The following is a 27,782-nucleotide window of genomic DNA, read 5'->3' on the forward strand; positions in this document are numbered from 1 at the left end:
GCTTTCATTGATCTTTTGTATTGTTTTTTTGGTCTCTATGTCATTTATTTCTGCTCTGATCTTTATTATCTCCTTCCTTCTGCTCACTCTGGGCTTTTTTTGTTGTTCTCTTTCTAAGTCTTTGAGTCGTAGAGTTAAATGACTATCATTTTTTCTTGTTTTTTGAGGTAGGCCTGCAGTGCTATAAACTTCCCTCTCAGGACTGCTTTCATTGTGTCCCATAGATTTTGGGTTGTTGTACTGTTACTGTCATTAGTTTCCAGGGTGTTTTTAATTTCTGCTTTGATCTCACTCATAACCCAATCATTATTTAGTAACATGCTATTCAGCTTCCAAGTGTTTGAGTCTTTTGGATTGTTTTTATTGTGGTTTATTTCTAATATTATGCCCTTGTGGTCTGAGAAGATGCTTGGTATGATTTCCATCTTCTTCTATTTGGGGAGACTTTGCTTGTGACCCAATATGTGGTCTATTTTTGAAGATGTCCCATGTGCACTTGAGAAGAACATATATTCTGTGGTTTTGGGGTGAAATGTTCTGAAGATGTCAATTAAGTCCATCTGATCTAGTGAGTCATTTAGGATCGCTGTTTCTTTGCTGATTTTTTGTCTAGAGGATTTATCCAGTGATGTCAGTGGTTTGTTTAAGTCCCCTACTATGATTGTGTTGTTGTTGATCTCGCCCTTGTTATTTTCCAGGAGGTTTTTTATGTATTTGGGTGTTCCTGCATTGGGTGCATATATGTTTATAAGGGTTATATCCTCTTGTATCGATCCCTTTAATATTATGAAGTGGCTTTCCTTACCTCTTGTTATGGCCTTCACTTTGAGGTCTATTTTGTCAGATATAAGTATTGCTACCGCAGCTTTTTTTTCATTTCCATTTGCCTGAAAGATATTTTTCCATCCCTGCACTTTCAGTTTGTGTGAGTCCCTTTTTCTGAGGTGGGTCTCTTGTAGACAGCATATATATGGGTCATGTCTTTTTGTCCATTCAGCCACTCGATGTCTTTTGATTGGAGCGTTTAGTCCATTTACATTTAAAGTTATTATTGAAAAGTACGTGCTTGGATTCATTTCTATTTTCGTGCCTGTGTTCTTTCTTATCTTTATATTTCTTCTTTTTACAGCATTTCTTTTAGCATTTTTTGCATTGCTGGCTTGGTAGTGATAAACTCCCTTAGCCTTTTTTTGCCTGCAAAGTTCCTGATTTCCCCTTCAATTTTGATTGATAGTCTTGCTGGATAAAATATTCTTGTATTCAGTCCTTTGCTTTGCAACACTTTGTATACCTCCTTCCATTCCCTTCTAGCTTGATGTGTTTCTGTTGAGAAATCATTTGATAATCTGATGGGGGATACTTTGTAGGTAACTCTCTGTTTCTCTCTTGCAGCCTTTAAGATTCTCTCTTTGTCTTGTACATTTGCCATCGTTATTATGACGTGTCTTGGTGTGGGTCTTTTGGGGTTCATCTTGCCTGGGACTCTCTGTACTTGTGTAACTTTTTTCTTCCCCATATCTGGGAAGTTTTCTGTCATTATTTCTTCAAATAGATTTTCTAATCTTTGATGCTCTTCTTGTCCTTCTTGTAGCCCTATTATGCGTATGTTGCTTCGTTTCATGTTGTCCCAAAGCTCCCTTAGGCTCTCCTCCCGCTTTTTAGTTTTTTTCTACAGTTGCTGTTCAGATTGAGCTTGTTTCTCTGCATTATCTTCTAACTCACTAATTCGGTTCTCTGCTTCTTCTAGTCTGCTGTTGAAACTTTCTATGGTGTTTTTGATTGTAGCTATATCACTTTTCATTTCTTCCTGATTCTTGCACAGGTTGTTGATTTTCTCATCCATCCGGTGAATGAATTATACAACCATTACTCTGAATTCTTTTTCTGTCATGTTGCATGCTTCAACTTCATTAATTTCCTTTCTTGGCAACTCCTCATTGTCTTTCGTCTGGGTGTTGTGTCGTCTCTTCATTCTGATTATCTCCCGATGGTTCAAACGTCGAGTTGCGTGGGCCTGGGCCGTGTGCAGTGGGAGCCTCACACCACCCTAGTGTCACTGAAGAGCTCTGACACTAAGATGTGTTGTTGTTGTGGGTTGGTGGGAACCAGGCTCGCTCAGAGTCAGTGTTGCCAGCGCTCAATGTGTCCTTGTGCGCGCCCTTAGAATCAGGGACCCTGCCTGCACCGTGCTGAAACAGAGACCTCCCTGGAGCATGTTGAAAATTAGCGCCGCCTAGCGTGCGCCAGGCGTCAGAGTTCCCCAAGAATCCAGTATCAGAGTCTCTGTTGCTTTGCGCAACCTCACATTGAGAATCAGGGTCCCTGTGTGCCCTTGCACCAAGAATTGGAGTCACTGGCTCTTAGTATGAATGCACAGGGAGTCAAGGATCTCAGAAACACAGTCAAGTCACTGGTGCTTGGTGCTGCCTCCTGCCCAGAGAATCGGGGTCTCTGGGCCCGTGCTACGCGGGACAAATTCGCGGTGTTCGCCAGCCCAGGGCTCCTGGAGCAGGCAGTGCGCGCAGGACCAGTTCCCAGTGTTCGTGCGTTTGCTCCCAGCCCAGGACTCCTGAAGCAGGCACTACGAAGGACCAGTTCCAAGGTGCTCAAGCATTTCCAGGCTAAAGTTCCTGTGGCAGCACCCGGCAAGGGGTGGGTCTATCAGTTACTATGGCGCTGCCCGCGAGCCTGCACGGAGGGGGATGGGCTCTGTTACTCACGGATCTGCCGCGGGGATTTCTGAACTTTTGGTGTCTGCAGGTCTGTAGCTGTGGTCACAGGTCTCTGTCCCCAGTGGCTGCAGGGTCCTGGTATGCGTCCGAGTTCAGACTGGGTGGTGCTGAGGCCAGGATCCTAGTCTCAAGCAGCTCTGTTTCCCAAGATGGCGTGGTCGCTGTGCCCCCCAGGAGTGTCTGCCTTCTTCGTATTTCAAATCTTTGACTTGATTCTTGTGATCCTCTAGTCTGCTGTTGGAACTCTGTATAATAGTCATTATTTCAGTCAGTGTATGCTTAATTTCTAGTTGGTCCTTTTTCATATCCTCGAGGGTCTCACTAGATTTCTTGAGGGTCTCACTAAATTTATCGGTGGTTTCTAGAAAATTCTTGAAAACCTTAGAAGTGTGGTTTTGAACTCTATATCCAGTAGTTTGCTTTCCTCCATTTCTGTCATTTGTGACCTGTTTGTCTCCACATTTTTTATGCTTCCCTGTGTTGATAGAGTGGCTTTCTGTGGTAGATGTTCTATAGGGCCCAGTGGCTCAGCCTCCCCAATTACCTGAGGTGGACACTCTTGGTGCACCCCCTTGTGGTCTTTGTGCACAGTCTTGTTAAGCAAGACTTACTTAACACAGTAGTTAAGCCTTGATTGTTGTAGTTATCACTGGGAGGAATTGACCACCAGGCCAATTGGCTGTGAGAATCAGCTGTGTCTGCAGTGGGAGAACTTCTGTGCTGGAGACACCCTTCTGGGGCAAGACTTGCTTCAGTGGGACTTTGGTGCTCACTGAGTCTGCCCCCTGAGTGTGTCCCTTATGGATCTGAGGAGTTGTAATCTGGATGGTCCCACTCTGACTGCTGGGGACACTGGCTCTTGGATCCCTAAGGAGGTGCTAATTTAGCCTCTGCCTGAGGCTACCCAGCAGGAGCTAGGGAGAGACCTGCAGATGCCTCTTCTTTGTTTGGGGTTTGGAGGTGCCCAGATGAGGCCCAGCTGTGAAGCAGTGCAAGCTGCTGTGGGGCCTTGGGCCTTCTTTTGGATGTTTTGGGTCTCTCTGACCCAGCTGCAGTTTGTTAGGTAATTTTTAGATTGCAAAGGGCCAGGTTATTCATATGGAAGAGCCTCTGTGCACAGCTTGGGTGGGGTGGGGTCTCAGGGAATCAACAGGGCAGAGCAAGCAGCTATGGCTGCTCCTCAGTCCTACCCTAAGAGTCCCGGTAATCGCTGCAAGCACCTCTGAGGGAAAGCCGCCCTTGAGTTCTGCCCGATGCCAGACAGTCTAGTTTGTTCCCGTATGAGTCTGTGTCCCCAGAGACTCGCCCGGGACTGGAGTTTAGAGCAGTCGGGAGCTTGTCTCCCACCTGATTGAAAAAGACAACCACATCCTCAGTTGCCAGCCCTTTCCGTGTGTGCCTCCGTACCTCTGCACTTCCGCACCTCCTCTGAGTATCAGTGTGCTTTTCTCTTCCCTTCTAGTTGTAGAATTTCCACTCAGCCAGCCATCCTGTGGTTCTGCATGATGTCCGTTTTGTCTTTTAGTTGTATTTTTGAAGTGGCTGTGCGAGGGAGCAATTTCAGGTGTTTACCTATGCTGCCCTCTTGGTTTCTCCCTTCTGTTTTCTTGCTCTGCTATCAGTTGCTGGTGGTTTTCACCTCATGTTTACAGGATGCTTGCTACATCTCCAGACATTGTGCCCTCTTTCCAGGAAGGAAGCCCAGGGATTTCTACCAACCTATACTCTGGTCTAGAACTATGTTGTCACAGTCATGCATGGCTATAATGAAGCTCATGTGACTCAGTAATTCACTTTCCAGGGAGCACAGGAAAGCAAGGGGGAGGGCCTTGGAATGGATGTTGAATGAATCAGTCTATGAATCCCCAATTGGTGGGGATGCAAGTGGGAGATGTGATTTCAGTGGGGATGGGTGGGCCCTGGAGTAGAAGTCAGGCAGCTGCCACGTGAGAGGCCAGGTGCATGTGGCTTCCATATTCAGCAGCAAAGCCCACAATTAGGCAGTACCTGGGGTCTTTGGTGCTAATTGTAGGGTTCTTAAGACCAAAATAGATGGTCCTACTTGATTCTTGTAATTTAAAATTTTCCCTTTAGTAAACAAAGGACTTATTTATCACACATCAGTGAATTAGAGTTTCACATGTGATGTGTTAGCTGGAGTAACGGAACATGATATATATAACAGAAGTACAAATTACCAGTCACGGCCTCATAATTAGCTGCAGAAAGGGCAATACTTGCTGCCTGGACATTTTTCTTTGCTGTCTCATGTTCCCTGTATGTATATTTCACCTAACTTTCTCCTTTTTCCTTTCCCCTTACATTACTACACAGTTTGTGTTGATAGTGGCTGACTGTACAATGTAGTTCATGGATTCAATATCGAAATAAAGTCAAGGTGAAACGGGGGGAGGAATGGACATCATTCAAGACCCTGGCCTTGGAGCTGGATGGAGTATATAGGGGGATGTGATTCATTTCTGGTCAAGGGAATAATTAAACTTATTTGAATTTTGTAAAAATGGCACATTTGCTGATATAAGAAGAAAAGGTAATTGGATTTGTGAAAAATAGGGTATTTTGTTTCCAAAACAGTCAAGAAGTTGCTAAGCATAAAACTTGTCAAATGCAAGAAAGATATTGAATATGCAATTGTTAGGTCTAAGAAATGTATTTAATTACATTCTCTACTATTTGGCCAATGTTATTTCATTAAAGATTTAATATATATTTATAGGAAATAAGATAAAGAATTTATTAATTTATTATAAATATCCCAATTTATTATATTAATCTCAAGTAATCCTTATCATTATATAACCACAGGTTTACAAATCTGTAGTTTTAAAAAGTTAATTATTAAATAAAAAAGAAATTTACAGACACCATATTTACTGTTACAACATAGACAAGTCACAAAAAAAAAAAAAAAGTTTATTTTATGCTAGGGTTACTTTCTGCCCAGGTCGAAACATTATTCCACTTTGATTTTTCCTCTTCTTTGGATTTTGAAAGTTTTCATACCTTAAAAAAGAAGTGAGATAATATTTAATACATGTAAATGCTAAAATTACAAAAGACAATGGATTCTTTGCAAATAGAATTATGTTTTAAGAAACATAAGGGAAACTGGAAAAAAGTGCTCATAACAGAAATTAATGTTCTTACAAATATATTTTCAAAAGTTGAACACCCCTCTAGAAAAAGGAGCAAAGGGGATAAACAGACAATTTAGAAAGATAAAGTACAAATGGCAATGAGTAATATAAAAGTATAACCTTTATACTTTCATATTACTTATGTTGAGGGGAGCAGAATTGGTCACCCCAAAATGTGCCAGTTTGGTAGGTGCATCATTTTGAGCTGAAAGGAATCAAGACCCAGCAGACTCAGAAGGAAGCAGCTTTTTACCGCCCCCACAATTGCCTCGAATTGAGATAGGGGGCCTGTGCCAGAAAGGCAGCTATACCAGAGTAACTATCTGAAAGCCTTACCTGCACAGCAGGACAAACACGGACTAGCACACACCCAGCTGTGAATCGCCTGCCTCCCCCTGGCCCCTTTGAAGCCCTGGCCCCATCCCTTTCCTTAGCTCAGAATAGCACAGAAGCTTCAACTGCCTCGCTGCCTCTGAGTCTCACATTTTTATGTGGCTCCCATAGGCACAAAATTAAATGGGACCTCTGACCAGAGCCGGCGAAGGTAAGAACTGTTACTGCCTCAGTCACCTGGACAGTGGGAGAGTCCTTTTCCTTTTCCTAAGTTTAGATCAGCAGGAAAAAATACTTGTGTGAACTAGTTGCTTGGGTGTAGTACAGCCGTGGGTAAACTACGGCCCGCGGTCTGGATCATAAAACTAAAAAAAGACCGTACCCTTTTATGTAATGATGTTTACTTTGAATTTATATTAGTTCACACAAACACTCCATCCATGCTTTTGTTCCGGCCCTCCGGTCCAGTTTAAGAATCCATTGTGGCCCTCGAGTCAAAAAGTTTGCCCACCCCTGGTATAGTGACTGATAAAGATCTGTTATGAGTACTCATTTTCTATTGGTCCTTTCCCCCTTTTGTCTGTCTTTTATCGTAAGAAGGAAAATCCTAGGGTAGAAAGTAGGTAAGTCCTATAAGCCCGTGGTTTGAGCCAGCCCTGCACCTGTTTCAGGAGACTTTGATGTGGGTCCCCTATTTAAAAAAACTGAAAGAGGTTTTCCTCTCATCTTGTTCTGTCTTGAGAGTTTGGCTTTGTAACCTGTGAGAATATTCTCTCTGGCCTTGGTCAGCCAAAAGATGCAAGTACCAGTTTGTACCTGCAGCCAGCTGAGTAGACGCTGAGACAGAAGTAACAAGCAGCACTCTGTCCAACTGGGTCAGCCCTTAGGGAGCTGGTCTTAAAGGCTCCCAACCAAAGGGGCCTTTGTCCTCTCAACCTTCAGGGTTTTCTTAGTGCTGAGAAGTCCCAGTTCCGTAGTGCCTGCCCAGTGCCACAGATGAGCAGGCCTGCGACTGGAGGCATCTCATGTTCGCTGGGAAACCAGAGACACTGTTTTCACAGCACCACTGTTTTACACCTCCTACCATGGTTAATTCTGGGAATGAACTTGATGGGTCTTGTGAGGGCTGCATCTTTTGCATCCTCTTTTGGGACACCTCTTGCGTCCATGCTTAAGTTACACAAGGCTTACTGGTTTGCATCACTATTAAGATTAATTAAAGATGCTACTTGTCAATGGCCAGGTGATGGATCCTTTGAATTGGAAAACTTCTAAATTTAAAAAAATTTAGTTAGAGAGCTCTCATGCTAAACAATCGCCTACTTGCACCTGTGGAAAGAGGACACACAGGACTATTGCTGCTAACCGTATGGACTCCCTTAACCAGATGAAAGAACAGAAATTACCACATCCAATGTCAATTCCCTTCTCAAAGTCCAGCTCTGCCTGCCTGCCTGTTGTTTTTTCAAGTATAGTTTACATTCAGTGTTATTTTGTATTAGTTTTAGGTATACCACATAGTGACTAGACAATCATATTTTACAAAATATCCCATATCCAATATTTCCAGTACCTACCTGGCACCACACGTAATATTACAATATTATTGACTATTTCCTATGCTGTACTTTATATCCCCATTACTGTTTGGTAATTACCAATCTGTACTTCTCAATTCCTTCACTTTTTTTCACCCAGCCTTCCCATACTCCCCTCTTTTCTGGCAACCATCAGTCTGTTCTATGAGTCTGTTTCAGTTTTGTTTGTTCTTTAGATTCCACATATACCTGTCTGACTTATTTCACTTAGCATAATGCCCTCTACATCCGTCCATGCTCTCACAAATGGTAAGATTTCATTCTTTTTTTTATATCCAAGTAATATTCCACTATATATATGTACCACAATCTGTCTGTTTTAACTTCCCTGGGGGTTATATAGGTTACTCAGGCATGAAATTGAGAAGAATCATGTCCTTGGTGGATGTAGTTACCTCTATATTCAGAACATCCTACCAATTTTATAACTCAGAGAGGTTACTATCTATAAAACCCCGCTCACAGGGACCTTGATGCTACTGCAGTTATCAGACAAGCCAGATGGCTCCATGGAAACCCTCTCACAGGGGAGCCGATTACTCAAGGGCTGGAAGAAGCAACAGTAGAGCCTTTTCCCCTAAGGTGAACTGATCCAAGGTTGAACACCTTATACAGGCTTTGTAAAGGCATACTGCATTACACCCTGCAGCTCTGCATACAGGCATCTTTTGATTCCCACCTTAACTGAAAATCTGCAGGTAGTTGGATGGATGGTCAAGAGACTGTTATTTTACAAACTGGATTCTTTGCCAAACCAGAAATGTGGCTCTAGAAACATTTCAAAGTCTACCTATTTTTACCAACCCCAAAATCTACCCTGTTCCTCTCAAAATGCTTAGAGATATTTAGAACAGAATTGTCCTAAAAAGAGGAAAAATTTAAATAGTAATTATCCTACACTTCTGATAACAGAGAAATACGTCTCACAACTCCTAGGAGAAAACATGCATTCTTTCTCCCTTGAAGATGTAAATCTTACCATGTCTTTAAAATATAAACACCTCAGGAGATAACCAAAACACTACCCCCAATCACCTGAGACTGAAAAGGACTTTCTACAACACAGACGGCTACAGAAGCTCCCAGCCCCAGATCTAGTCCAGAGCCTCCATAAGATTTCTTGTCAAGGGCAAATATACATTTTGGAAGTCTTCTCCACAAATATTAGTAAAAACCATCAGCCATTTGAGCAAGTAATCTTAACTTGTTCTACCAGAGACACAATTTGGATTCAACTGTTACTTATAAACTAGTGACTTTTGTATTATTGTACCCGACTCATGGCTAAAATTTTGGAATGGAAGCTATAGGGCAGCAGTTCTCAACCTGTGGGTCGCGACCCCTTTGGCGGCCGAACGACCCTTTCACAGGGGTTGCCTAAGACCATCTTGCATAGCAGATATTTACATTACGATTCATAACAGTAGCAACATTACAGTTACGAAGTAGCAACGAAAATAATTTTATGGTTGGGTCACAACATGAGGAACTGTATTTAAAGGGCCAGAAGGTTGAGAACCACTTCTATAGGGTCTCTGTGTCGGTGTGTTTGTGAATGTCTATGGATGGATATACGTATGTTATGTATATGTGATACTTTCCTCCAATCGGATGGTACTGCCAAAATTAATTTGTAAAAAAGCTTTATTTAGTTGGCTTAAAAAATAAGCACTCAATTAAGTTAAATAGTTCTAAACTCTCAAAAATAGAAACTAACTCTAATGCTTTTCAAATTTACATGATCTGGGATAATCTTTAGTTAGAAAAAAAGTTTGTTTAATTACAATAGTCATGTTTTCAGAGTTATTCGCATTTAATATAATGTTGACATACTTTTGTTCTACCCCGGTTTCTTAGTAAAATAAGCTCATGTTACCAAATTTATCATTAATGGTTATCTACTTTAATGTCTCATGGAATTTTCACAAGTAATCTAAATATTTTTAAGAAAAAGTAAATTAAAGTTCGTAAGTGAACTTTTCAATAATAGTTGCTTTATGAGGTCTACTTGAATAATTTTTCAAAACTTTTTGGTAACTTACACTCTTAGAGTTTTTCTAATTTAAATGATGGGTGCTCATTGACTAGATCATTTTTAAGATAAAATACTGAACCACTACTGAACATGGGTTTCTTCCTTTTTTTAAAAAAATATATTTTCATTGATTTTTTACAGAGAGGAAGGGAGAGAGACAGAGAGTCAGAAACATCGATAAGAGAGAAACACCGATCAGCTGCCTCCTACACATCTCCCACCGGGGATGTGCCCGCAACCCAGGTACATGCCCCCGACAAGCATCGAACCTGGGACCCTTCAGTCTGCAGACCGACGCTCCATCCACTGAGCCAAACCGACCTCGGCGAACATGGGTTTCTTACTACAATATTTGGATGTATTAGTAAACATGTCCTATGCTACAGTGAAAAACTGTACTAGCAGAAAGAGGGTTATGATCTAGAAATTATTAAATGTATTCATAGATTTGCCAATCTACAGAATGCTAGTGTAACATTTCAGAATTACTAGAAATTAAGGTTTTTAAGGGTTAGGAATTCTAATTAATATATGTAATTAAAACTATAAGAAATAAGAACTCTGTATACAAGGAAAGTAGGTTTGCTTTTGGTAAAAAGGTATGAGAGCTCTGGCCAGGTGGCTCAGTTGGTTGGAGCATCATCTGTGGGTTCAATCCCCAGTCAGGGTGCGTGTGGGAGGCAACTGATTGATGTTCTCTCTCTTACTCTAAAATTTTTTTTAAAACGTGGGGGGGAAAAAGTATGGAGATAGATTTTTGTTAAGGGAAATAGAAAGTTGAAGAGAGAATTTTACTTTGTGTAGTCAAGCTGGCTAAAATGGAGTAAATTTATTACAAGGGTTTTTAAAAATAAACTTTAATAAATTTCTTTCATCTGCTAAAAGGAAAAATTTTTTCTTGGTCTATTGGTTTGCTACTGATAAAAGCTAAAGAAAAACCTTTCACAATCTTAATTGGCCTAGAAAACAGATTCTTCTCTTATTAAAAGAGCTAGAGGGTTTTTTTTACAAATATGTAACTTTCTGTATTTGCCTGCGAAATTTTTGTCACTTTGGTTAAATGGATAACTATATATTGTTTCACAGTGATATAGAATCCTATTTGACTGTTTTAAAATCTTTTTATATTTTTGACAAATGTTCCCCAAATCAAATTCTAAATTAAGTATTTTGAACTCAAACTCACTTCAGAGTTTTTAAGAGACCCCTGGAACATCTCAAAAGATTTGTTAAACTAATTAGGCTTGTTATACAGTCATGCACCACCTGACACATTATGTGGAGAAACATGTCATGAGACAGTTTTATGGAACATCATGGAGTATATTTACCCACCAAAATCTAGAAGTAATGCTAAAACTTCTTTTGGTTATATCTTATGGATATATGTTGTTGTTATGTGTTTCAAAAACTCTATAAAATTTCTAAAAATTTGATACATAATGATATCCGTCATAATTCTGGGTATCATCTTAAAAATGTTGTGTGTCACAGAAATAATTATCTTGTCAATTGAATTATAATGAATTCACATCAGATCTTGAAACATGGCCATTTTTTTTGTCATTTACAGACAGTTACTGTTTTACTTTAATGCTTTTGCAAAAGTGTTCCTGCAAAAGTGCTACGTTTTCAAGGAGACTCTAACAAGTACAGGTTTCTCATAACCTTCAGATCATATCCCTGAACTGGTAAGAATCTGCAGAACTCTGGTGGAGAACCCGATGGCTTCCTAAAACTGCTAACCAAAAAGCAAGATCAACAAGAATTAATTACATGGGACTCAATGAGTTAATGAGGATGATTATAACATTATTGGTTCTTTTGTTTTCCCCCCAGATTTAAGGAAACCTTCTTCTTTTAAGCTATCAATAAATTGGTAAAAAATATCTTTGTAAACAAAGATTGACATATGCAACTAAATTTGTTTTTCTAATCTATCTAATGTAAATTTAATTATGTATTAGACCAAATTTTTCTGCAGATTCTTACCCAGTTCAATGTTATGATCTGAAGGTTGTCAGAAACCTGTACTTGTTAGTCTCCTTGAAAATATAGTGCTCCTGCCGAAACCGGTTTGGCTCAGTGGATAGAGCGTTGGCCTGCGGACTGAGGGGTCCCAGGTTCGATTCCGGTCAAGGGCATGTACCTGGGTTGCGGGCACGTCCCTAGTGGGAGATGTGCCGGAGGCGGCTGATCGATGTTTCTCTCTCTCTCTCCCTTCCTCTCTGTAAAAAATCAATAAAATATATTTAAAAAAAAAAAAGAAAATATAGTGCTCCCTACCTGAGCCCTTCAGAATTCAGAAACTCTTAGTGAATATTCTTACAATATAGTTATTTGCATAAGTTCAACAAGATTCTTTTCTCCTTCTAACAGACACAGTTAGAAACACTGATTATACTCTGAAGGCTTGAACTGGAATATATATTTGAGAATGCACATAGAAGGAACTAAGGTTCACTTTATGGAGCCAATGAAACACCTTGGAAAACCAGCCTGGTACCTGCTTACAGGGTTCCCAGCTAGCAGCTTTGCCAGGTGAGTAAAGAACATCACTTCCTGCCCTAACTGGTTTGGCTCAGTGGATAGAGGGTCGGCCTGCAGACTGAAGGGTCCCAGGTTCGATTCCGGTCAAGGGCGTGTACCTTGGTTGTGGGCACCTCCCCAGTAGGGAGTGTGCAGGAAGCAGCTGAATTGATGTTTCTAACGATCTCTCTCCCTCTCCCCTCCTCTGTAAAAAATCAATAAAATAGCCCTAGTCGGTTTGGCTCAGTGGATAGAGGGTCGGCCTGCGGACTCAAGGGTCCCAGGTTCGATTCCGGTCAGGGGTGTGCAGGAGGCAGCTGATCGATGTTTCTCTCTCATTGATGTTTCTAGCTCTCTATCCCTGTCCCTTCCTCTCTGTAAAAATTCAATAAAATATATTTAAAAAAAAATCAATAAAATAAAAAGAAAAGAACATAACTTCCTGGCAGATGTAGAAACCTCAGGATATCTTGGGAACCTCAAGAGGCTTTGAAAAATTCCAATAAAGCAGATACACAAGAGCATATATAGACAATCACTATTCCTGCTGCACTTATGTAAATAATCAGGCCAAGTTTATTGAAACTACACTTAATGTGCAAACAGATTAGTCTCACTGTGGTTACCTTTGCTAGAAATGGGGTGAATGTAGAGAGGAATTATGTTTCAGTAATACACCTGCGCAGGTATCGGATTCTAGTGCTGTTAATTGATGTTTTGTCCTGTGTTTGATTACTACACATCTGCTTTCCTTACTTTCCTTTCCCTGTAAATAAAGACTACCCTTTTCCTGAAAACTGAATACAAACAACTTGGTCTAAACTTTCCAGAAATCACAGCAGGATATGCATGGGCAATCTTACTGCCTGTTGCTGTGTGAGCCACTCAGAAAGTTTACCTGAGCAGCCAAACTGCAAAAGATGCTTTCTTTTGACACCTAGAAATCTCAACTGGCAGCCCTCAGAATGGAGTTATGGTCTGCTCTAATCATTACCCTTTGTTTTTCTTTTGTTCCCATAGAAATGTATCTGATTGCCTACACAATATAGGCCTAACTTTAGGAGCAAACCTGTATCACCACCTCCTGCAACCAGAGACACTGTTTAAACAGACCTATTCTCGGCACTAACAGGCTGCTTCAGTGAGCTGGAACCATCTACCCACTCAGCTTTTGGACTATGAAACTTCTTGAGGACTTTTCAGAGATGGGGACTGAAAGGAACAGAATGTGCCACTTTGGCAGGTGCACCATTTTGAGCTGAAGGGAATCAAGACCCAGCAGACTAAGGAGTTTTTACTGCTCCCTTATCTGTCTAGAAGAATTTAGACAGTAGGCTGGTGCTAGAAAGAGAGCTATTACCAGAGGTAACTTTTTTTTTTTTTCTGTAAGTCTTATCTGCAAGGCAGGGCAAACATTGATTATCACACATATGCTTTTCTCACCTTCCTTCCCTTTTAAATCCCTGGCCCCTATCCAGTTCCTGAGCTCAGGATAGTATATAAGCCTCAACTGTCTGTCTTTGAGTCTCTTATTTTTATGGAGCTCCCATAACATGTGCAATTAAATTTGTTTTTCTGTTAGAATCTATCTTATGTAAATTTAATTATGTACTGGACCAGCAGGAAAAATTTTCTGCCTTTACAATGTACACACACATGCATACCCCAAAGTATTGCAAAATTAAGAAAGGGAAAAATCTTTTCTTGAGATGAATCATTTACCTACTTTATGGGTCTCAGACTTCTAAGTCACTACAGAGACAATTGCAAGATCCCTGTAACTCCAAATGTGTATGAGTGAGCAACTTGAATGTATTGGAGGAATGTTCTAGAGATTAGTAAAATACACATTATTTTGAAAGTGAAAACAATTTTTTCAAACTACATATTGAAACCATTTTGAGCTTTTAATTTTCCTTTTATTTCTTCAAAGCTCTTAAAATTATATTTGAATTAATGAATGATTTAATCAAAGAATTGGTTGATTAAAATGCATTTTTGACTTCTATACTCCTGAAGTTTATGGGTGTTTAAATGCATAACTACTAAACAAATTTCTGAATTGGTTAAGAACTTCAAGAGTTTAAATGTATAACTGTCACTTCTAATAAGATGAATCAGAATCTGTTACTTACAGCTCAGTAAAACTCTTCCAGTCATCTTCAGTAATGGATGGCCTGGTGTGACTGAGTGCGGTCAGTAAATGCGACTGACTGATGGCCAGGCTGGTTTTGGCTGGTCCTGGTTGGTGAAGGGAGTCATCCTCCTTAAAATGAAAATGACAAAAAGTTACCTCAGGGACATGATTAAAAAGCAGCAGTCTTTTACTTTGACTGTTATCTCTTTTTGTCAGTGTTTCAGGAGACTCTGTGTCCCTTTCTGATAGGAAGCACACAGCGATTTGACTGATCAATGAGTTTCAGTCCCTTGTTTATAAATATAGCTCACCTACAAATCAAATAAATGTATATCAAAAAAGGAAATACAATCTTTAAAAGTTTTACAATGATAATGGATGGGGAGAGAAAAGCCATACTCCACTTTGGCTCCGGTATCTGCTCTTGATAACACTGATATCTGCTCTCAGTTGGTCTCTTTGTTCCTGGGTAAGTTCTTGGTAACCGTCTTGTGAAGCTGTTCTGAACACTGGAGGCCGTGAACACAACTGATCTTTCCCAGGAGCATCCTGAGTCATGGAGCTTGGTGCAGACAGGCACAGTGAGCTCTGCAGGGTTAGGTGCAATAATGAGGAGGAGAGAGAAAAAAAGTATGTATTTATCAAAGATAAAGTAAAAAATGTTAAATACTAAAACCTGAAGATGGACAAGCTTATAATTTAATTAACTGAAGCTAAGCAAACTGCTTATCTATAATAATAAAAGCATAATATGCTAATTAGACCGGACGTCCTTCCAGATGAAGCTGGTGCTGGCAGCCAGGAAGGAAGGCCTACTCTTGCACAAATTTCGTGCATCGGGCCTCTAGTATTCTATAAAGTCCATTTATCGCTATATTGTTGAACCGCCAGAGTGAAAACTGCCACAACACAAGGTTCTTTTAACACTTTGTTATTATATCTACCACACTAATGCCCTCAAGATAGATTCCAAATGAGCTTTAGTTTTCAACAAATATATAAGGTTCTGAGACATTTCTATATAGAAGTTAAAAAACAGAAAAACAATGACTAGAATTAAAATAATAGCTCACTATTCTTAGGAATAAAAATGGATCACTTTTATAGTTTTAAAAACCTGAATTAACACAAATTTATAAAAAAAACAAGAAAAAGATAACTAAATATCTGTTAAAATGTTATATGTGCCAATAAAGTAACTGCAAGCCACTGTTAATTTTGGGGGAGGGGGGATGTACTGAATGCTATTTTAGTTCAGTAAAACAATGATACTGCCCATATTTAATCTTAACATTTTTCTTGTGGAAACATTACTACTACTCATAACATTTTTATTGTGGTTATACTTTCCACCAAAAGTGTTACAAATAGATACCATTTTGTGGTCAAAAATTTTTGCATTATACCAACTTTCTCCTTATCCTCAAATGCTCTAGAATAATAGAGTTTAGATTTAATATAAAATGGATCTGCTACTAAAGATGTCTGAGAACCAGTGATGAAGGGAGATAAACCTGAAAGAAACCAACTGGCTACTTTGGCACCCACTTGTTGCCAACTCTGTCTTGGTTCTTACCAAGAAATGAAAAATGACTCATTAGTGTAAGGAGAACAAGACTGTTTTACTGAAGAACCAGTCCATCAGAGAGAACATGTGGGGCTAGTTAGGAGACAAGTCACTGTCCAACTTGACATCCCTACCCTATACGATGACTGTACAACATACCAAATCAGAAGAGGTTCCATTCCCAAGTTCCGATTCATAAGAGCTTCCAAAGTACAGCCGGTACATATTGAATTTTGACTCATCTGGAAGCATTTCAGACATCTCTAGAGAAACAAGAGACTGCTCTAAGCCATATTCTCCATCCCCAGCTGAATCGTCAGAGCCACTGCTGTGGTTAAGAAAAACCATTGAAGACAGACTTAGGTCACTGTCGGAACTGGAACTTCCATCCTAAAACACAAAAGGGCAAGCAGATGTAAAGATCTAAATAATACTAGTACAATTCAGAAATAAACAACACAATACTTTCTAACAGACCAGTACAAGGAAAGTTGAGGTATTTTTCAAAAAAAGCTCTTATTCTCGAATGGTTCTGAAGACATAATAAAAATTAAACTATTAAAATAAAAAAAGGTAAGATGGAATTGTAGATAATGTGCCAATCACCTCCCCACCACCCTCAACTCTGTAACAAACTTGGGAGTTAGACCTCTGATTTTATTTTTATGTTTCTTTCAATTCAAAATTTTCTACTCTAAAATGACTCAACCATGTTATAGAAATCTTTACAGATAAATACCTTTTCTGATAATAAAAGGGGCAAAATGAAGAGCTTCAGTGGCTTGTCGAAATTAATAACAAAACTTAGTATCTGATTTAGGAACATCAGGCTCTGCAAGTGTCTCCAATAAAATGTAGGGAAGAGGAGTACACAAGAAAACCCTTCCTAGAAACTGTATGATAAAGCCCATAATGTAGCAGAGTTCAAATTATCTGCCATAAAAATCACTGTCCGTAGAGAACAGGCGGATTTTAGCGCTGGGGTACAGAAAGTACAAGATAAATGGAGAACACTCCGTTGTATCAGGAAGTAAGTTAAGTGACCAAAGAATGAGAGGACATATCAAAGGGACACAGAAGCCATCCAAACGCAGCTCCTATTGGCCAGATCTGGGACAATGACCTTCAAAATAAATATATTTTAAAAAAAAATAAAGTTAAAACTAAAAACTCCAATATTTTTCTGACTATATTATCTAATTCATGATACCCTTCTACACACCAACATATTTTGCCAACAGTAAGGTAAGGTTAACACGTTAAGCGCCCAGCTTAACGTGTTTTGTCTTCCAGACGGAAAGTATAGTGTCAGTCACTGGTGACTGATAGAGTGCTTAACGTGTTAAAGAAAAAGACACTCAACTCTTTCTTCATAATTACAAACTCTCTGCAAAGCCAATATTCCAATGAGGGAACATCTGACTAAAGGTGAATTTCTATCTAGTTTACCAAAGTTGCTAAAAAATAGGAATTTTTTTAAGATTGAGATTTTGCTACTGAGCTTCTCTTATCGCTCATAAAACACCTTAGCAACGATCTCAAATAACTTACTGGGAGTCCACAGGACTGCAGCCGTCCGTGCAAGGCCTCTAGCTGGGCATTGTACAGTAAAGCTTTCAGATCAGCTCCCGTAAAAGAGTCAGTTACGGAGGCCACATGCTGCAGGTCCACGTCATCTGCCAGAGGTAGAGGGCCACTGAGAACGTTTAAAATTTCAAGACGTGACACCTGAAGGGAGAAAAACTGATTTAACCAAAAAGGCAAAATTAAATATTAAACTGTGTATCTCACCATTTTTAATAAATTAACTTTACATATCTAATAAATGCACCACCAGTCTACTATTTATCCTCCTTAGAACTTTTCCCTAACAGAAGGAACAAAGGGAGGAAAATGAACAAAAACATTCTTAACTAATCAGTGTAAATCATTTCTTATTCAGACAGTGCTTATTTTCTAGACGGGCAAATGTGCTGAGAAAGTGTTTCAAAAGGAAAATTAAAATAATTTAAATAGCTACATGTGATAAAGTTAAGTATTTTATACCTTTGACTAATTTATTTTTTACCTTTGGCTAGTTTATAAACTTCGGAACAAGACTTGGAACAACACAGGACTAAGAACAGTTAAAAATCATATCTTTATGTACCGTCATATGCTTGATTCTATATCAGAGTCTTTTGCTGGGATAATGAAACGTGTGATCTTTAAACACAGCGAATGTGGATATGAAATACTTGAGGTTTCCTTCCTTTTACCCCAACTGGCCAACACTGACGATCATACAGTTTTCACACTTGCATGGAAATGGCTGGGCCAAAGAGAAGCTTCGTATCTAATTCAGAATCTTTTCATGCTTTGAGCAAACAGTGACTACGACCTTTGCCTAAAGCTGGTCTTCTGAGGACAACTGCCATTACATGGCAGAAGTTCACAAGGAAAGAGTGTAGCATGTGTTGGGTTTGGACTCTAAATATGAAATTGTCACCTGATCAGGAGGAGGACAGTATACACATTTATCTAGTCGGCCAGGCCTAAGCAGCGCAGGGTCAATCAAGTCAGGGCGACTAGTAGCAGCCAACACATAAACACCTGGGGGGAAGAATAAAAATTATTACTAAGTCCTGGTGAGATTTTTGTTATAATAAACTATTTTGGTATTTACTATTATTACCCTGTAAGCCTTCTACTCCATCCAGCTGAGTTAGCAACTGATTAACCACACGGTCTGTGACTCCTGTATTATCATGGCCTCGCCGAGGAGCAATGGATTCAAATTCATCGAAGAAAAGAATGCAGGGTTTTGCAGCCTGAGCTCTGGGAGAAACAAACAGTATTTAATAGTTTTGAATAGGGCTTCAGAGTTTGCAAGGTAATTTTACATACATGCACACACACACGTTATGTATTTATTTAAAGCCCACAACAAATCCTTGAAAAAGGCAAGGCCTATGTAATTTACTAGTTCTCAGTAAATTGGGTCTTAGCAAGGTCAAGGTGTTTGCTTATGACGCAGGCCTCCTGGCCAAGAACTAAAACCAGAGTCTTATTCAATAAGTGAAATGCTTCTTTGATTCTTAATATAAGTAAACATTTTTATATGCCTTCTAGAGGCCTGGTGCATGAAATTCGTACACTCAGGTGGGGGGAGTCCCTCAGCCCGGCCCTTGCTCTCTCACAGTCCGGGAGCCTTGGGAGATGTCCAACTGCCGGCTTAGGCCCATGGGGAGTGGGCCTAAGCCATCAGTGGGACATCCTTAGTGCTGCCGCGGAGGTGGGAGAGGCTCTCACCACCACCGCTGTGCTTGCCAGCCGTGAGTCCGGCTTCTGGCTGAGCAGTGCTCCCCTGTGGGAGTGCACTGACCACCAGGGGGCAGCTCCTGCATTGAGCGTCTGCCCTCTGGTGGTCAGTGCGCATCATAGCAACCGGTTGTTCTGCTGTTCAGTCGATTTGCATATTAGCCTTTCATTATATAAGACTGGCCACCTTTATTTCTTTTGTGAAATGCCTATTCATATCTTTTTGTCCATTTAAAATTTGGCAAGCTCATTATTTTCATATTGTTTTGTAAGAACTCTGTATAAAATATATTTTGGTTATGTATATTACCTTTTTTCCTAATTTGAACTTTGACTTTTAATGTATTACTTGATTAACTAATTTTGTTTTAATTAAAGAAAAGAGAATATAAATTCCAGCTCTGGTAACAGGCTGGACTAGATGTCTGAAGAACTGCCCCTACTACAAAACACCTGTCATGCTGATTAAAAAAAACACACCCAACCGTATCTTATTAAATTAGCATGACAAGTAAAACAAATCTGAGGCCAACAACAGACTAGAAAAGGGGTGGGCAAACTTTTTGACTCGAGGGCCACAATGGGTTCTTAAACTGGACCGGAGGGCCGGAACAAAAGCATGAATGGAGTGTTTGTGTGAACTAATATAAATTCAAAGTAAACATCATTACATAAAAGGGTACGGTCTTTTTTTTTTTTAGTTTTATTCATTTCAAACGGGCCGGATCCGGCCTGCGGGCCGTAGTTTGCCCACGGCTGGACTAGAATGATCTGCTCATGGAATGATTGCCAAAACTTTCCTAGAAAACCAACTGGGTCTGATATTTGATTTGTGTAAAGATTTTGAACAAGTGACTAATTTTTCCCCTACAGTTACAGGACTATTCAGATTTTGTTTCTTCTTTCCTTGATTTTGGTCCATTCTATTTTTGTCCATGTCACCCAAGTTTCAAAAGTATTGGCATAAAGTTTGTAATATTATTTCATAATTTTCCCTTTTACATTTCTCATATCTTTAGTCATGTCCCTTTTTTGTCCCTAATATTGTTGATTCATACTCACTTTCTTCTTGATCTTGTTAACGATCGATCAGTTGTACCAGGCTTTCAAAAGATATTTGGGTTTGTGAACTTCTCTACTGAATTGTTTTCTATTTAATTAATTTTTGCTCTTAAGTTTATTATTTACTTTTATTTTTAGTTTATGCCCATACTTTCCTAATTTCATGAGATGAAGATCTACTGATCAACTTTAACCTTTCCCCCCCCCCTAAGAATTTAAGGCTATACGTTATCCTTGAAATAAGTTGTGCAGCATCTGATAATTTTAATATAATTTTCATTATTTTTTTAAATATATATTTTTATTGATTTCAGAGAGGAAGGGAGAGGGAGAGAAAGATAGAAACATCAATGATGAGACAGGATCATTGATCAGTTGCCTCCTGCATGCCCCCCACTGGGGATCAAGCCTGCAACCCAGGCATGTGCCCCTGACTGGAATCGAACCTGGGACCTTTCAGTCCGCAGGCCAATGCTCTATCCACTGAGCGAAACCAGCTAGGCTAGAATTTTCATTATTTAATAGTGCCAAGTATTTTCCATTATGATCTCCTTGTTAACCCATGAGTTATTTAGAAGTTTTGTTTTTTTTAATATCTAAATGTATGGAAGGGGATTATCCTTTTGTCATTTATTTTGTGTTTTCAGAAAATAGTCTATGAGATACTGTTTCTTTGAAACTTACTGTAATTGCTGTATATGGCCTGGCACATGGCCAATTTTCAAATATGTTCTAGGTGTGCTTGAAAAGAATACATCGTCTCCAGTTGTTGGGTACATGTTCTAAATATGCTTAGAGTAATCTTGCTGAATATGTTGTTTAAATCTTCTAAATTTTTACTATTTTAAACCTCAATCTAACTAATTATGGAGACCTATGTTAAAATATTTTCCTATGAAGGTGGATTTGTCAATTTCTCCTTGCAATTCTGTCAATTTTTGTCTTAAATATTTTGAAGCTATAATATTAGATACAAACAATAGAACTGTACTGTCTTCCTGGTAAATTGACCCTTTTGTCAATATGGTGACTATCTTTATCTATAACAATGCTTTCCTGGTAATGTTCCATTTCTAAAATTGGGTGGTGGATATACAAGAATTCATATTGTTATTATTCTTCAAAATGTATATGTACATTATATATATTCTCCTAATTGCTCATTTTATATACAATTTTAGAAGAATGAAGTAGCTTTTTAATTTGAAAACTCCCTAGAATCCAATCACATTTAAATAATTATTTTGATTCTTAAATATTAGCTTTTTATTCATATGTATCTATATATATAAAAGCCTAAGCGACTGTTCGACTGGTAGCTATGACGCACGCTGACCACCAGGGGGCAGACACTCACCCCCACAGGCATGGAAACATGGAACAGACTGATGAATCTCAGAGGGGAGAGGGGGGAGGGTGGGAAGAGATTAACCAAAGATCTTATATGCATATACTAGAGGCCTGGTGCATGGATTCGTGCACCGGTGGGGTCCCTCAGCCTGGCGTGTGGGGATTGGGCCAAAACTGGCAGTCCAACATCCCCCAAGGGGTCCAGGATTCCAAGAGGGCATAGGCCAAGCTGAGGGACCCCACCAGTGCACCAATCCATGCACCGGGCCTCTAGTTTTTATATAAATGCAGTAACAGTTATACCCTTAATTAAGTTGGCCACACGGAATCTTAAATTAAAAAGATAAAGTACAGCAATTATGTGGTTCATATAAGGATTTACTTTGAGGTTCCTTTGAATAACCACTTATGTATGATTCCACTTTCAGCATTTCAGGAATATTTCTTTTATAAACATAAAACCAAATAATTTACCAAACTTAACATTGAAAATGTTTTATATTTAAGTGGTACTTGGTGAAACAGAATCTTTGTTTTCTAGATTATTAATAATCCACATAAATCACAGCTTTCAAATATCAGTTCTTAAAAAACACACACACACACAAAAACCAACTGAAGACCAGAAAGCATTGACTAATAAATAATGGAGTGAGTTACTTAAAAAACACTCATAGTGAACCAACCTAGTAAAAATATCCCGAACAGCTTGCTCACTTGCTCCAATATATTTGCTGAGTAACTCTGGCCCCTATTAGATAAAATAAAATTAAATTAGAATTACGATAAAATTGTTTAAAAACAATATATAATTTTTGTTTATGACTACGGCCAAATGCAGTCATAGAAAATTTTTAATATGATTAAGTGTCTCTTAAACCCATTTAAAAATTATGTGGCTAGAATAAATATCATACCACAAGTTCTACACTTGGTGTTTCCTCTGCCTAGACATTTGTCCCCAGATAGTCTCATGGCCCATTCATTGCTTCATTTCATTTAGATCTATGACAAAATGCGACATTCTCAGAAAAGCCTTACCCAACAACCCCATTTTGACCCACTCTAATGACTGCACCTCTTTATCCTGCTTGTCTTCCCAAGTAGCATCTACCACCACCTGGCAGTATATTATATATTGAACTAGGGGCCCGGTGCACGAAATTCGTGCACTGGGTGTGTGTGGGGAGGGGAGTGTCCCTCAGCCCAGCCTGCCCCCTCTCACATACTGGGAGCCCTCAGGCGTTGACCCCCATCACCCTCCAATCGCAGGATCGGCCCCTTGCCCAGGCCTGATGCCTCGGCCAGAGGCGTAGACCCCCATCACCCTCCGATCGCCTGATCAGCCCCTTGCCCAGGCCTGACGCCTCTGCCAGAGGTGTCAGGCTTGGACAGGGGACCCCCATCTCCCCCTGATCACTGGCTCTGGCCCCCGCCCAGGCCTGAGGCCTCTGGCCCAGGAATCAGGCCTGGGCAGGGGACCCCCATCTCCCTCTGATCGCTTGCTCCACCCCCCGCCCAAGCCTGATGCCTCTGACCCAGGCTTCAGGCCTGGGCAAGGGGACCATCATATCCCCCCAATCCCCGGCTCCGCCCCCCACCCAGGCCTGATGCCTCGGCCAGAGGAGTTGACCCTCGTCACCCTCCGATCACCAATCACCGGATCGGCCCCTTGACCAGGCCTGAGGCCTCCGGCAGAGGTGTCAGGCCTGGGCAGGGGACCCCCAGCTCCCCGCGGTTGCAGGCTCCGCCCCTGCCCAGGTCTAACGCCTCTGGCCTAGGCATCCGGCCTGGGCAGCGGGGACCCACAGCTGCCCCGCGATCGTGGGCTTCGCTTTAGGCCCAGGCAAGGGACCCCTAGCTCCTGGGACTGCCAGCTTCGACCGTGCCCAGCTCCCATCGCTGGCTCCACCCCTACTTCCTGCTCTCACTGGCCAGAGCGGCAAAGGCGCCTGATTCTCCGATCATGGCTGGGGGGCAGGGCAAAGGCAGCCCCAGGGCCGCCTTTGCCCTGCCCCCCAGCTCTTAGCTCCCCCCTGGGTTTCCGATCACTGTCAGTGGCAGGGGGCTTCTTCCTGCTTTCCCTTTCGCCTCCCTGCATTGTGCCTACATATGCAAATTAACCGCCATCTTGTTGGCAGTTAACTGCCAATCTTAGTTGGCAGTTAATTTGCATATAGCCCTGATTAGCCAATGAAAAGGGTATCGTCGTACGCCAATTACCATTTTTCTCTTTTATTAGATAGGATGTGTCTGTTTATTGTCTTTCACCATTAATAGAATATAAACTCCAAAAAGGCAGTTTTATTCGGCACTGAATCCCCAGTGCCAAAACAATGCCTGCCACATAGTACTGAATAGTTATTTATTTAGTAAAGTAATGAATGGTTTACAAGGGGGAAATGTTCTATTTCAAATCTTTGGAGATTCCAAAAAATATGTAATGAGATGAATTACTTTAATCGGCATCTTGAATTACTGAGACCAGATTATTTGTACACAAGTTGGAGACTATATCATCCAAAACAAACTTTACTACATATAACAAAATCAATAATGAGACCCTGGCCAGTGTGGTTCAGTTGGTTGAACATCATCCTGTGCACTGTGGGGTCTCTGGTTCAATTTCCAGTCATGCCCAAGTTGTGGGTTCATCCAACCGGAAGCAACCGAATGCTCTTTCTCTCTTTCTCCCTCTCTCTCTCTCTCTCTCTCTCTCTCTCTCTCTCTCTCTCTCTCTCAAACGTCTTTAACAACGACAAAACAATAGTGAGGATAGTCTTTTAAATTGGGATCTTTAAGGAAAAAACACACACACACCTGAATAGGTCCTAAAGTGATCTCCAGTGAAAGATCATTACCTCGAAAAGACCAAACACTGATCAGGATATGTGACCAAAATAAGGAACATCTAGCTCGCTGGTGTGGTTGAGTGTCAAACCTTAAACTGGAAGGTCATGGCTCAATTCCTGGTCAGGGCACATGCTCAGGTTGTGGGCTAGATCCCCAGTGGGGGGTGTGCAGGAGGCAGATCAATGATTCTCTCTCATCATTGATGCTTCTCTCTCTCTCTCTCTCTCTCTCTCTCTCTCTCTCTCTCTCTCTCTCTCCCCCTCCCTTCCTCTCTCTGAAAGCAGTAAAAACATATAAAATAAAAAAAGAACATCGACTATGAAGCCATCTAGATACCTATTAATGTAGTAGTATTTAATTAGATTTCCTTAATATAATCAGAGAACTATAGAGGATGGAACAAGAAATAACTAAGGTAAATAGTAGGGACAAGACAACAAATTCATGTCAGTGAAAGGCCTCTGTCTTTTATATGTGCCTTGAAGGACTGACCCTGGTCCACCCAGAGAGATTAGCTCTCTACTGAAACCTTTCCACATAGAACTCACCCCAAATTGTGTTTTGAAAATCTACTAAAGGCGTAAGATGTCCTCCCTAAATTCTAAAATTCAACAATATTCACAAGCTTTACTCTTAAAATTATGTTTTTAAAACCAGTGAAACTACATTCCAGTAACAAGGAAAAAAGATAAACAAGGTCACAGTTATTCCAGAAAAAAAGATAGGAAAATTTAAACGTTACAGTGTTTCTCCATTATTGCCAGAATACTCATGTAACCAGCTCACAAAACAATCATGTGATAAAAGAAAGGTAGGCACAAGTCAATTGCGAAATACTATAAGCTGGCTTCCAGCTTATAAATCAATTTTGAATAAGGTTAAAATATATGCTTCATTTGCCTGAAACCTAATCACTCTGGATAAACTAATACTGCTGGCTGCTGAAACTGGGCAGCTAAGATATCAGAACCCAGACTAGTGGACTGAGACATGCTGGCATGTCCCTTCATTACCACACTCACCTTGTATCTGAAAAAACTCAGACCTAGTGTGACACAAGTGAAGATGAAATAGCCATCAGTAAGAGAACCACAAACCCAGCTTCCTGCCTGAGTGTGGTCTCCAGTCCTTATCTTTTAGGCCAGCCGTGGGCAAACTACGGCCCGCCGGATCCGGCCCGTTTGAAATGAATAAAACTAAAAAAAAAAAAAAGACCGTACCCTTTTATGTAATGATGTTTACTTTGAATTTATATTAGTTCACACAAACACTCCATCCATGCTTTTGTTCCGGCCCTCCGGTCCAGTTTAAGAACCCATTGTGGCCCTCCAGTCAAAAAGTTTGCTCACCCATTTTAGGTTTTCTTCTCCCTTCAAATATAGTGTGCTCTTTGATTTGACTATTTGTGTATAATTCCATTTATAAAGCATGAAGATTTGCCATAAGAGCATAAGCCCTACAAAAGACAGGTGGCTCATTATTCAATTTGCTCACAGCTTTAATAAATGGATCACTGCTCCTACTAGCTTTCCAAATATCAGACTAACCCATAAAAAATAATGGTGCTCTGGCTGGTGTAGCTCGGTTGGAGCGTCGTCTGGTACGCAAAAAGATGGCGGGTTCAATTCTCCATCAGGGCACATACCCAGATTGTGGGTTTGGTCCCCAGTTGGGGCACGTTCAACCGATAAATGTTTCTCTCTCACACTGGTATTTCTCTCCCTCCCCCTCTCTCTACCTTCCCCTTCCATTCTCTAAAAATCAATTGAAAAAAAGAAAGAAACCTAAATGGTGGTGGTGAGAATGTGGAGAAAGAAGCACCCTCATACATTACTGGTGAGAAAGTAAAATGGTGGAATCACTGTGAAAAACAGTTTGGCGATTCCTCAAAAAGTTACACATAGAATTAAAATATCACACAGCAATTACACTCCAAGGTATATAGATTCAAGAGAAATAAAAGCATGTCCACACAGAAATTTGTAGACAATTTATAGCACTATGATTCATAATAGCCAAAAGATGAAAACAACCCAACTGTCCAGTGATGAACAGATAAACTGTGGCATATCCATACAATGGAATATTATTCAGGCATAAAAAGGACTAGAGTACCTGCTACAACTTGGATGACCCTTGAAAACATTATGCTAAGCGAAAGAAGCTAGACACAACAGGTGGGACACAGTTCATGATTCCTTTTATATGACATGTCCAGAATAGGCAAATCCATAGAGACAGAAAACAGACTACTGGTTGCCAGGGAAAGGAGGGAATAGGGAAAGGGATGAAAAAGTTTTGAAACTGGAGAGCATTGTGACTGCATTAAATGCCACTAAATTATACACTTTAAAATAGTTAATTACATATTACATAAATTTTACCTCAATAAAAAAAAAAGACAAATGCAAAACATACCTTGACACTAATAAAATTCATTCCACTCTCTCGTGCAATTACCCCAGCTAGTAAGGTTTTTCCTGTTCCAGGAGGGCCATACAACAGTACTCCTGTTCTCTGTCGTATGGGCAAGTTTGCAAATAATTCTGGGTACTGAAAAATACAAAAATATGACATCTCAGATCTAACCAATGACTAAGCAGCAGCCAAAGATCAATGTATACAATAAGTATTCAGATGGGGATAATTGCCACCTTTATTAATAGAACAATGATAGAAAATAAAATTATCACTCAAAATAATAAACAAACTCCTTAGATTTTTTTCCCCCCAATTAAATCATGGAACACATTCTACACAAAGTGCATGTAGCTGCATAGAATTTCTTTCCATTTTTTTCTGTGTGTGTGTTTTTTTAATACTATAAACGTACTACAGCCCTAGCCAGTTTTGCTCCGTGGATAGAGCGTCGACCAAAGGGTCCCCAGTTTGAATCTGGTCAAGGGCACATACCCAGGTTATGGGCTCAATCCCTGGCCCTGGCAGGGGCACGAGTGGGAGGCAATCAATCAATATGTCTCTCTCACAAATCAATGGAAAAATATCCTTAAATGAGGATTAAAAGAAAAAAGTACTACATTAATAAAAACCAGTCTTTTAATAAGTATACTGCCTTCCACTTACATGGTTCATGGGCAAGTTCTGACAGCTATGCAATTCAAAGAAAG

The 27,782-nt window shown here is 40.1% G+C and overlaps 1 protein-coding gene and 1 long non-coding RNA gene across 5 annotated transcripts in view; one reads left to right on the forward strand and one right to left on the reverse strand.

Moving 5' to 3' along the window:
• Positions 1-5,648: 5,648 nt before the first annotated feature.
• PEX1 (peroxisomal biogenesis factor 1) overlaps positions 5,649-27,782 on the reverse strand; it is a 48,898-nt gene continuing 26,764 nt past the window's right edge. For 3 of the 4 annotated variants that reach the window (XM_059712293.1, XM_059712294.1, XM_059712292.1), the window contains 9 exons: positions 27,073-27,207; positions 22,488-22,552; positions 18,764-18,906; positions 18,578-18,681; positions 17,641-17,817; positions 16,249-16,479; positions 14,922-15,110; positions 14,521-14,651; positions 5,649-5,756 (listed from right to left, as the gene is read on the reverse strand). In XM_059712293.1, the coding sequence (XP_059568276.1) occupies positions 5,672-5,756; positions 14,521-14,651; positions 14,922-15,110; positions 16,249-16,479; positions 17,641-17,817; positions 18,578-18,681; positions 18,764-18,906; positions 22,488-22,552; positions 27,073-27,207 (1,260 nt within the window). In that variant the 3' untranslated portion in view covers positions 5,649-5,671. The remainder of the gene's footprint in view (positions 5,757-14,520; positions 14,652-14,921; positions 15,111-16,248; positions 16,480-17,640; positions 17,818-18,577; positions 18,682-18,763; positions 18,907-22,487; positions 22,553-27,072; positions 27,208-27,782) is intronic. The other variant, XR_009454736.1, reaches the window with a different exon arrangement.
• On the forward strand, positions 12,173-15,280 carry LOC132242933 (uncharacterized). The gene is made up of 2 exons (XR_009454737.1): positions 12,173-12,397; positions 13,406-15,280. It is a non-coding gene; the product is annotated as an uncharacterized LOC132242933 (long non-coding RNA).

This window comes from Myotis daubentonii, chromosome 10 (assembly GCF_963259705.1).
Source record: "Myotis daubentonii chromosome 10, mMyoDau2.1, whole genome shotgun sequence".
In the NCBI taxonomy this organism is placed as follows: domain Eukaryota; kingdom Metazoa; phylum Chordata; class Mammalia; order Chiroptera; family Vespertilionidae; genus Myotis; species Myotis daubentonii.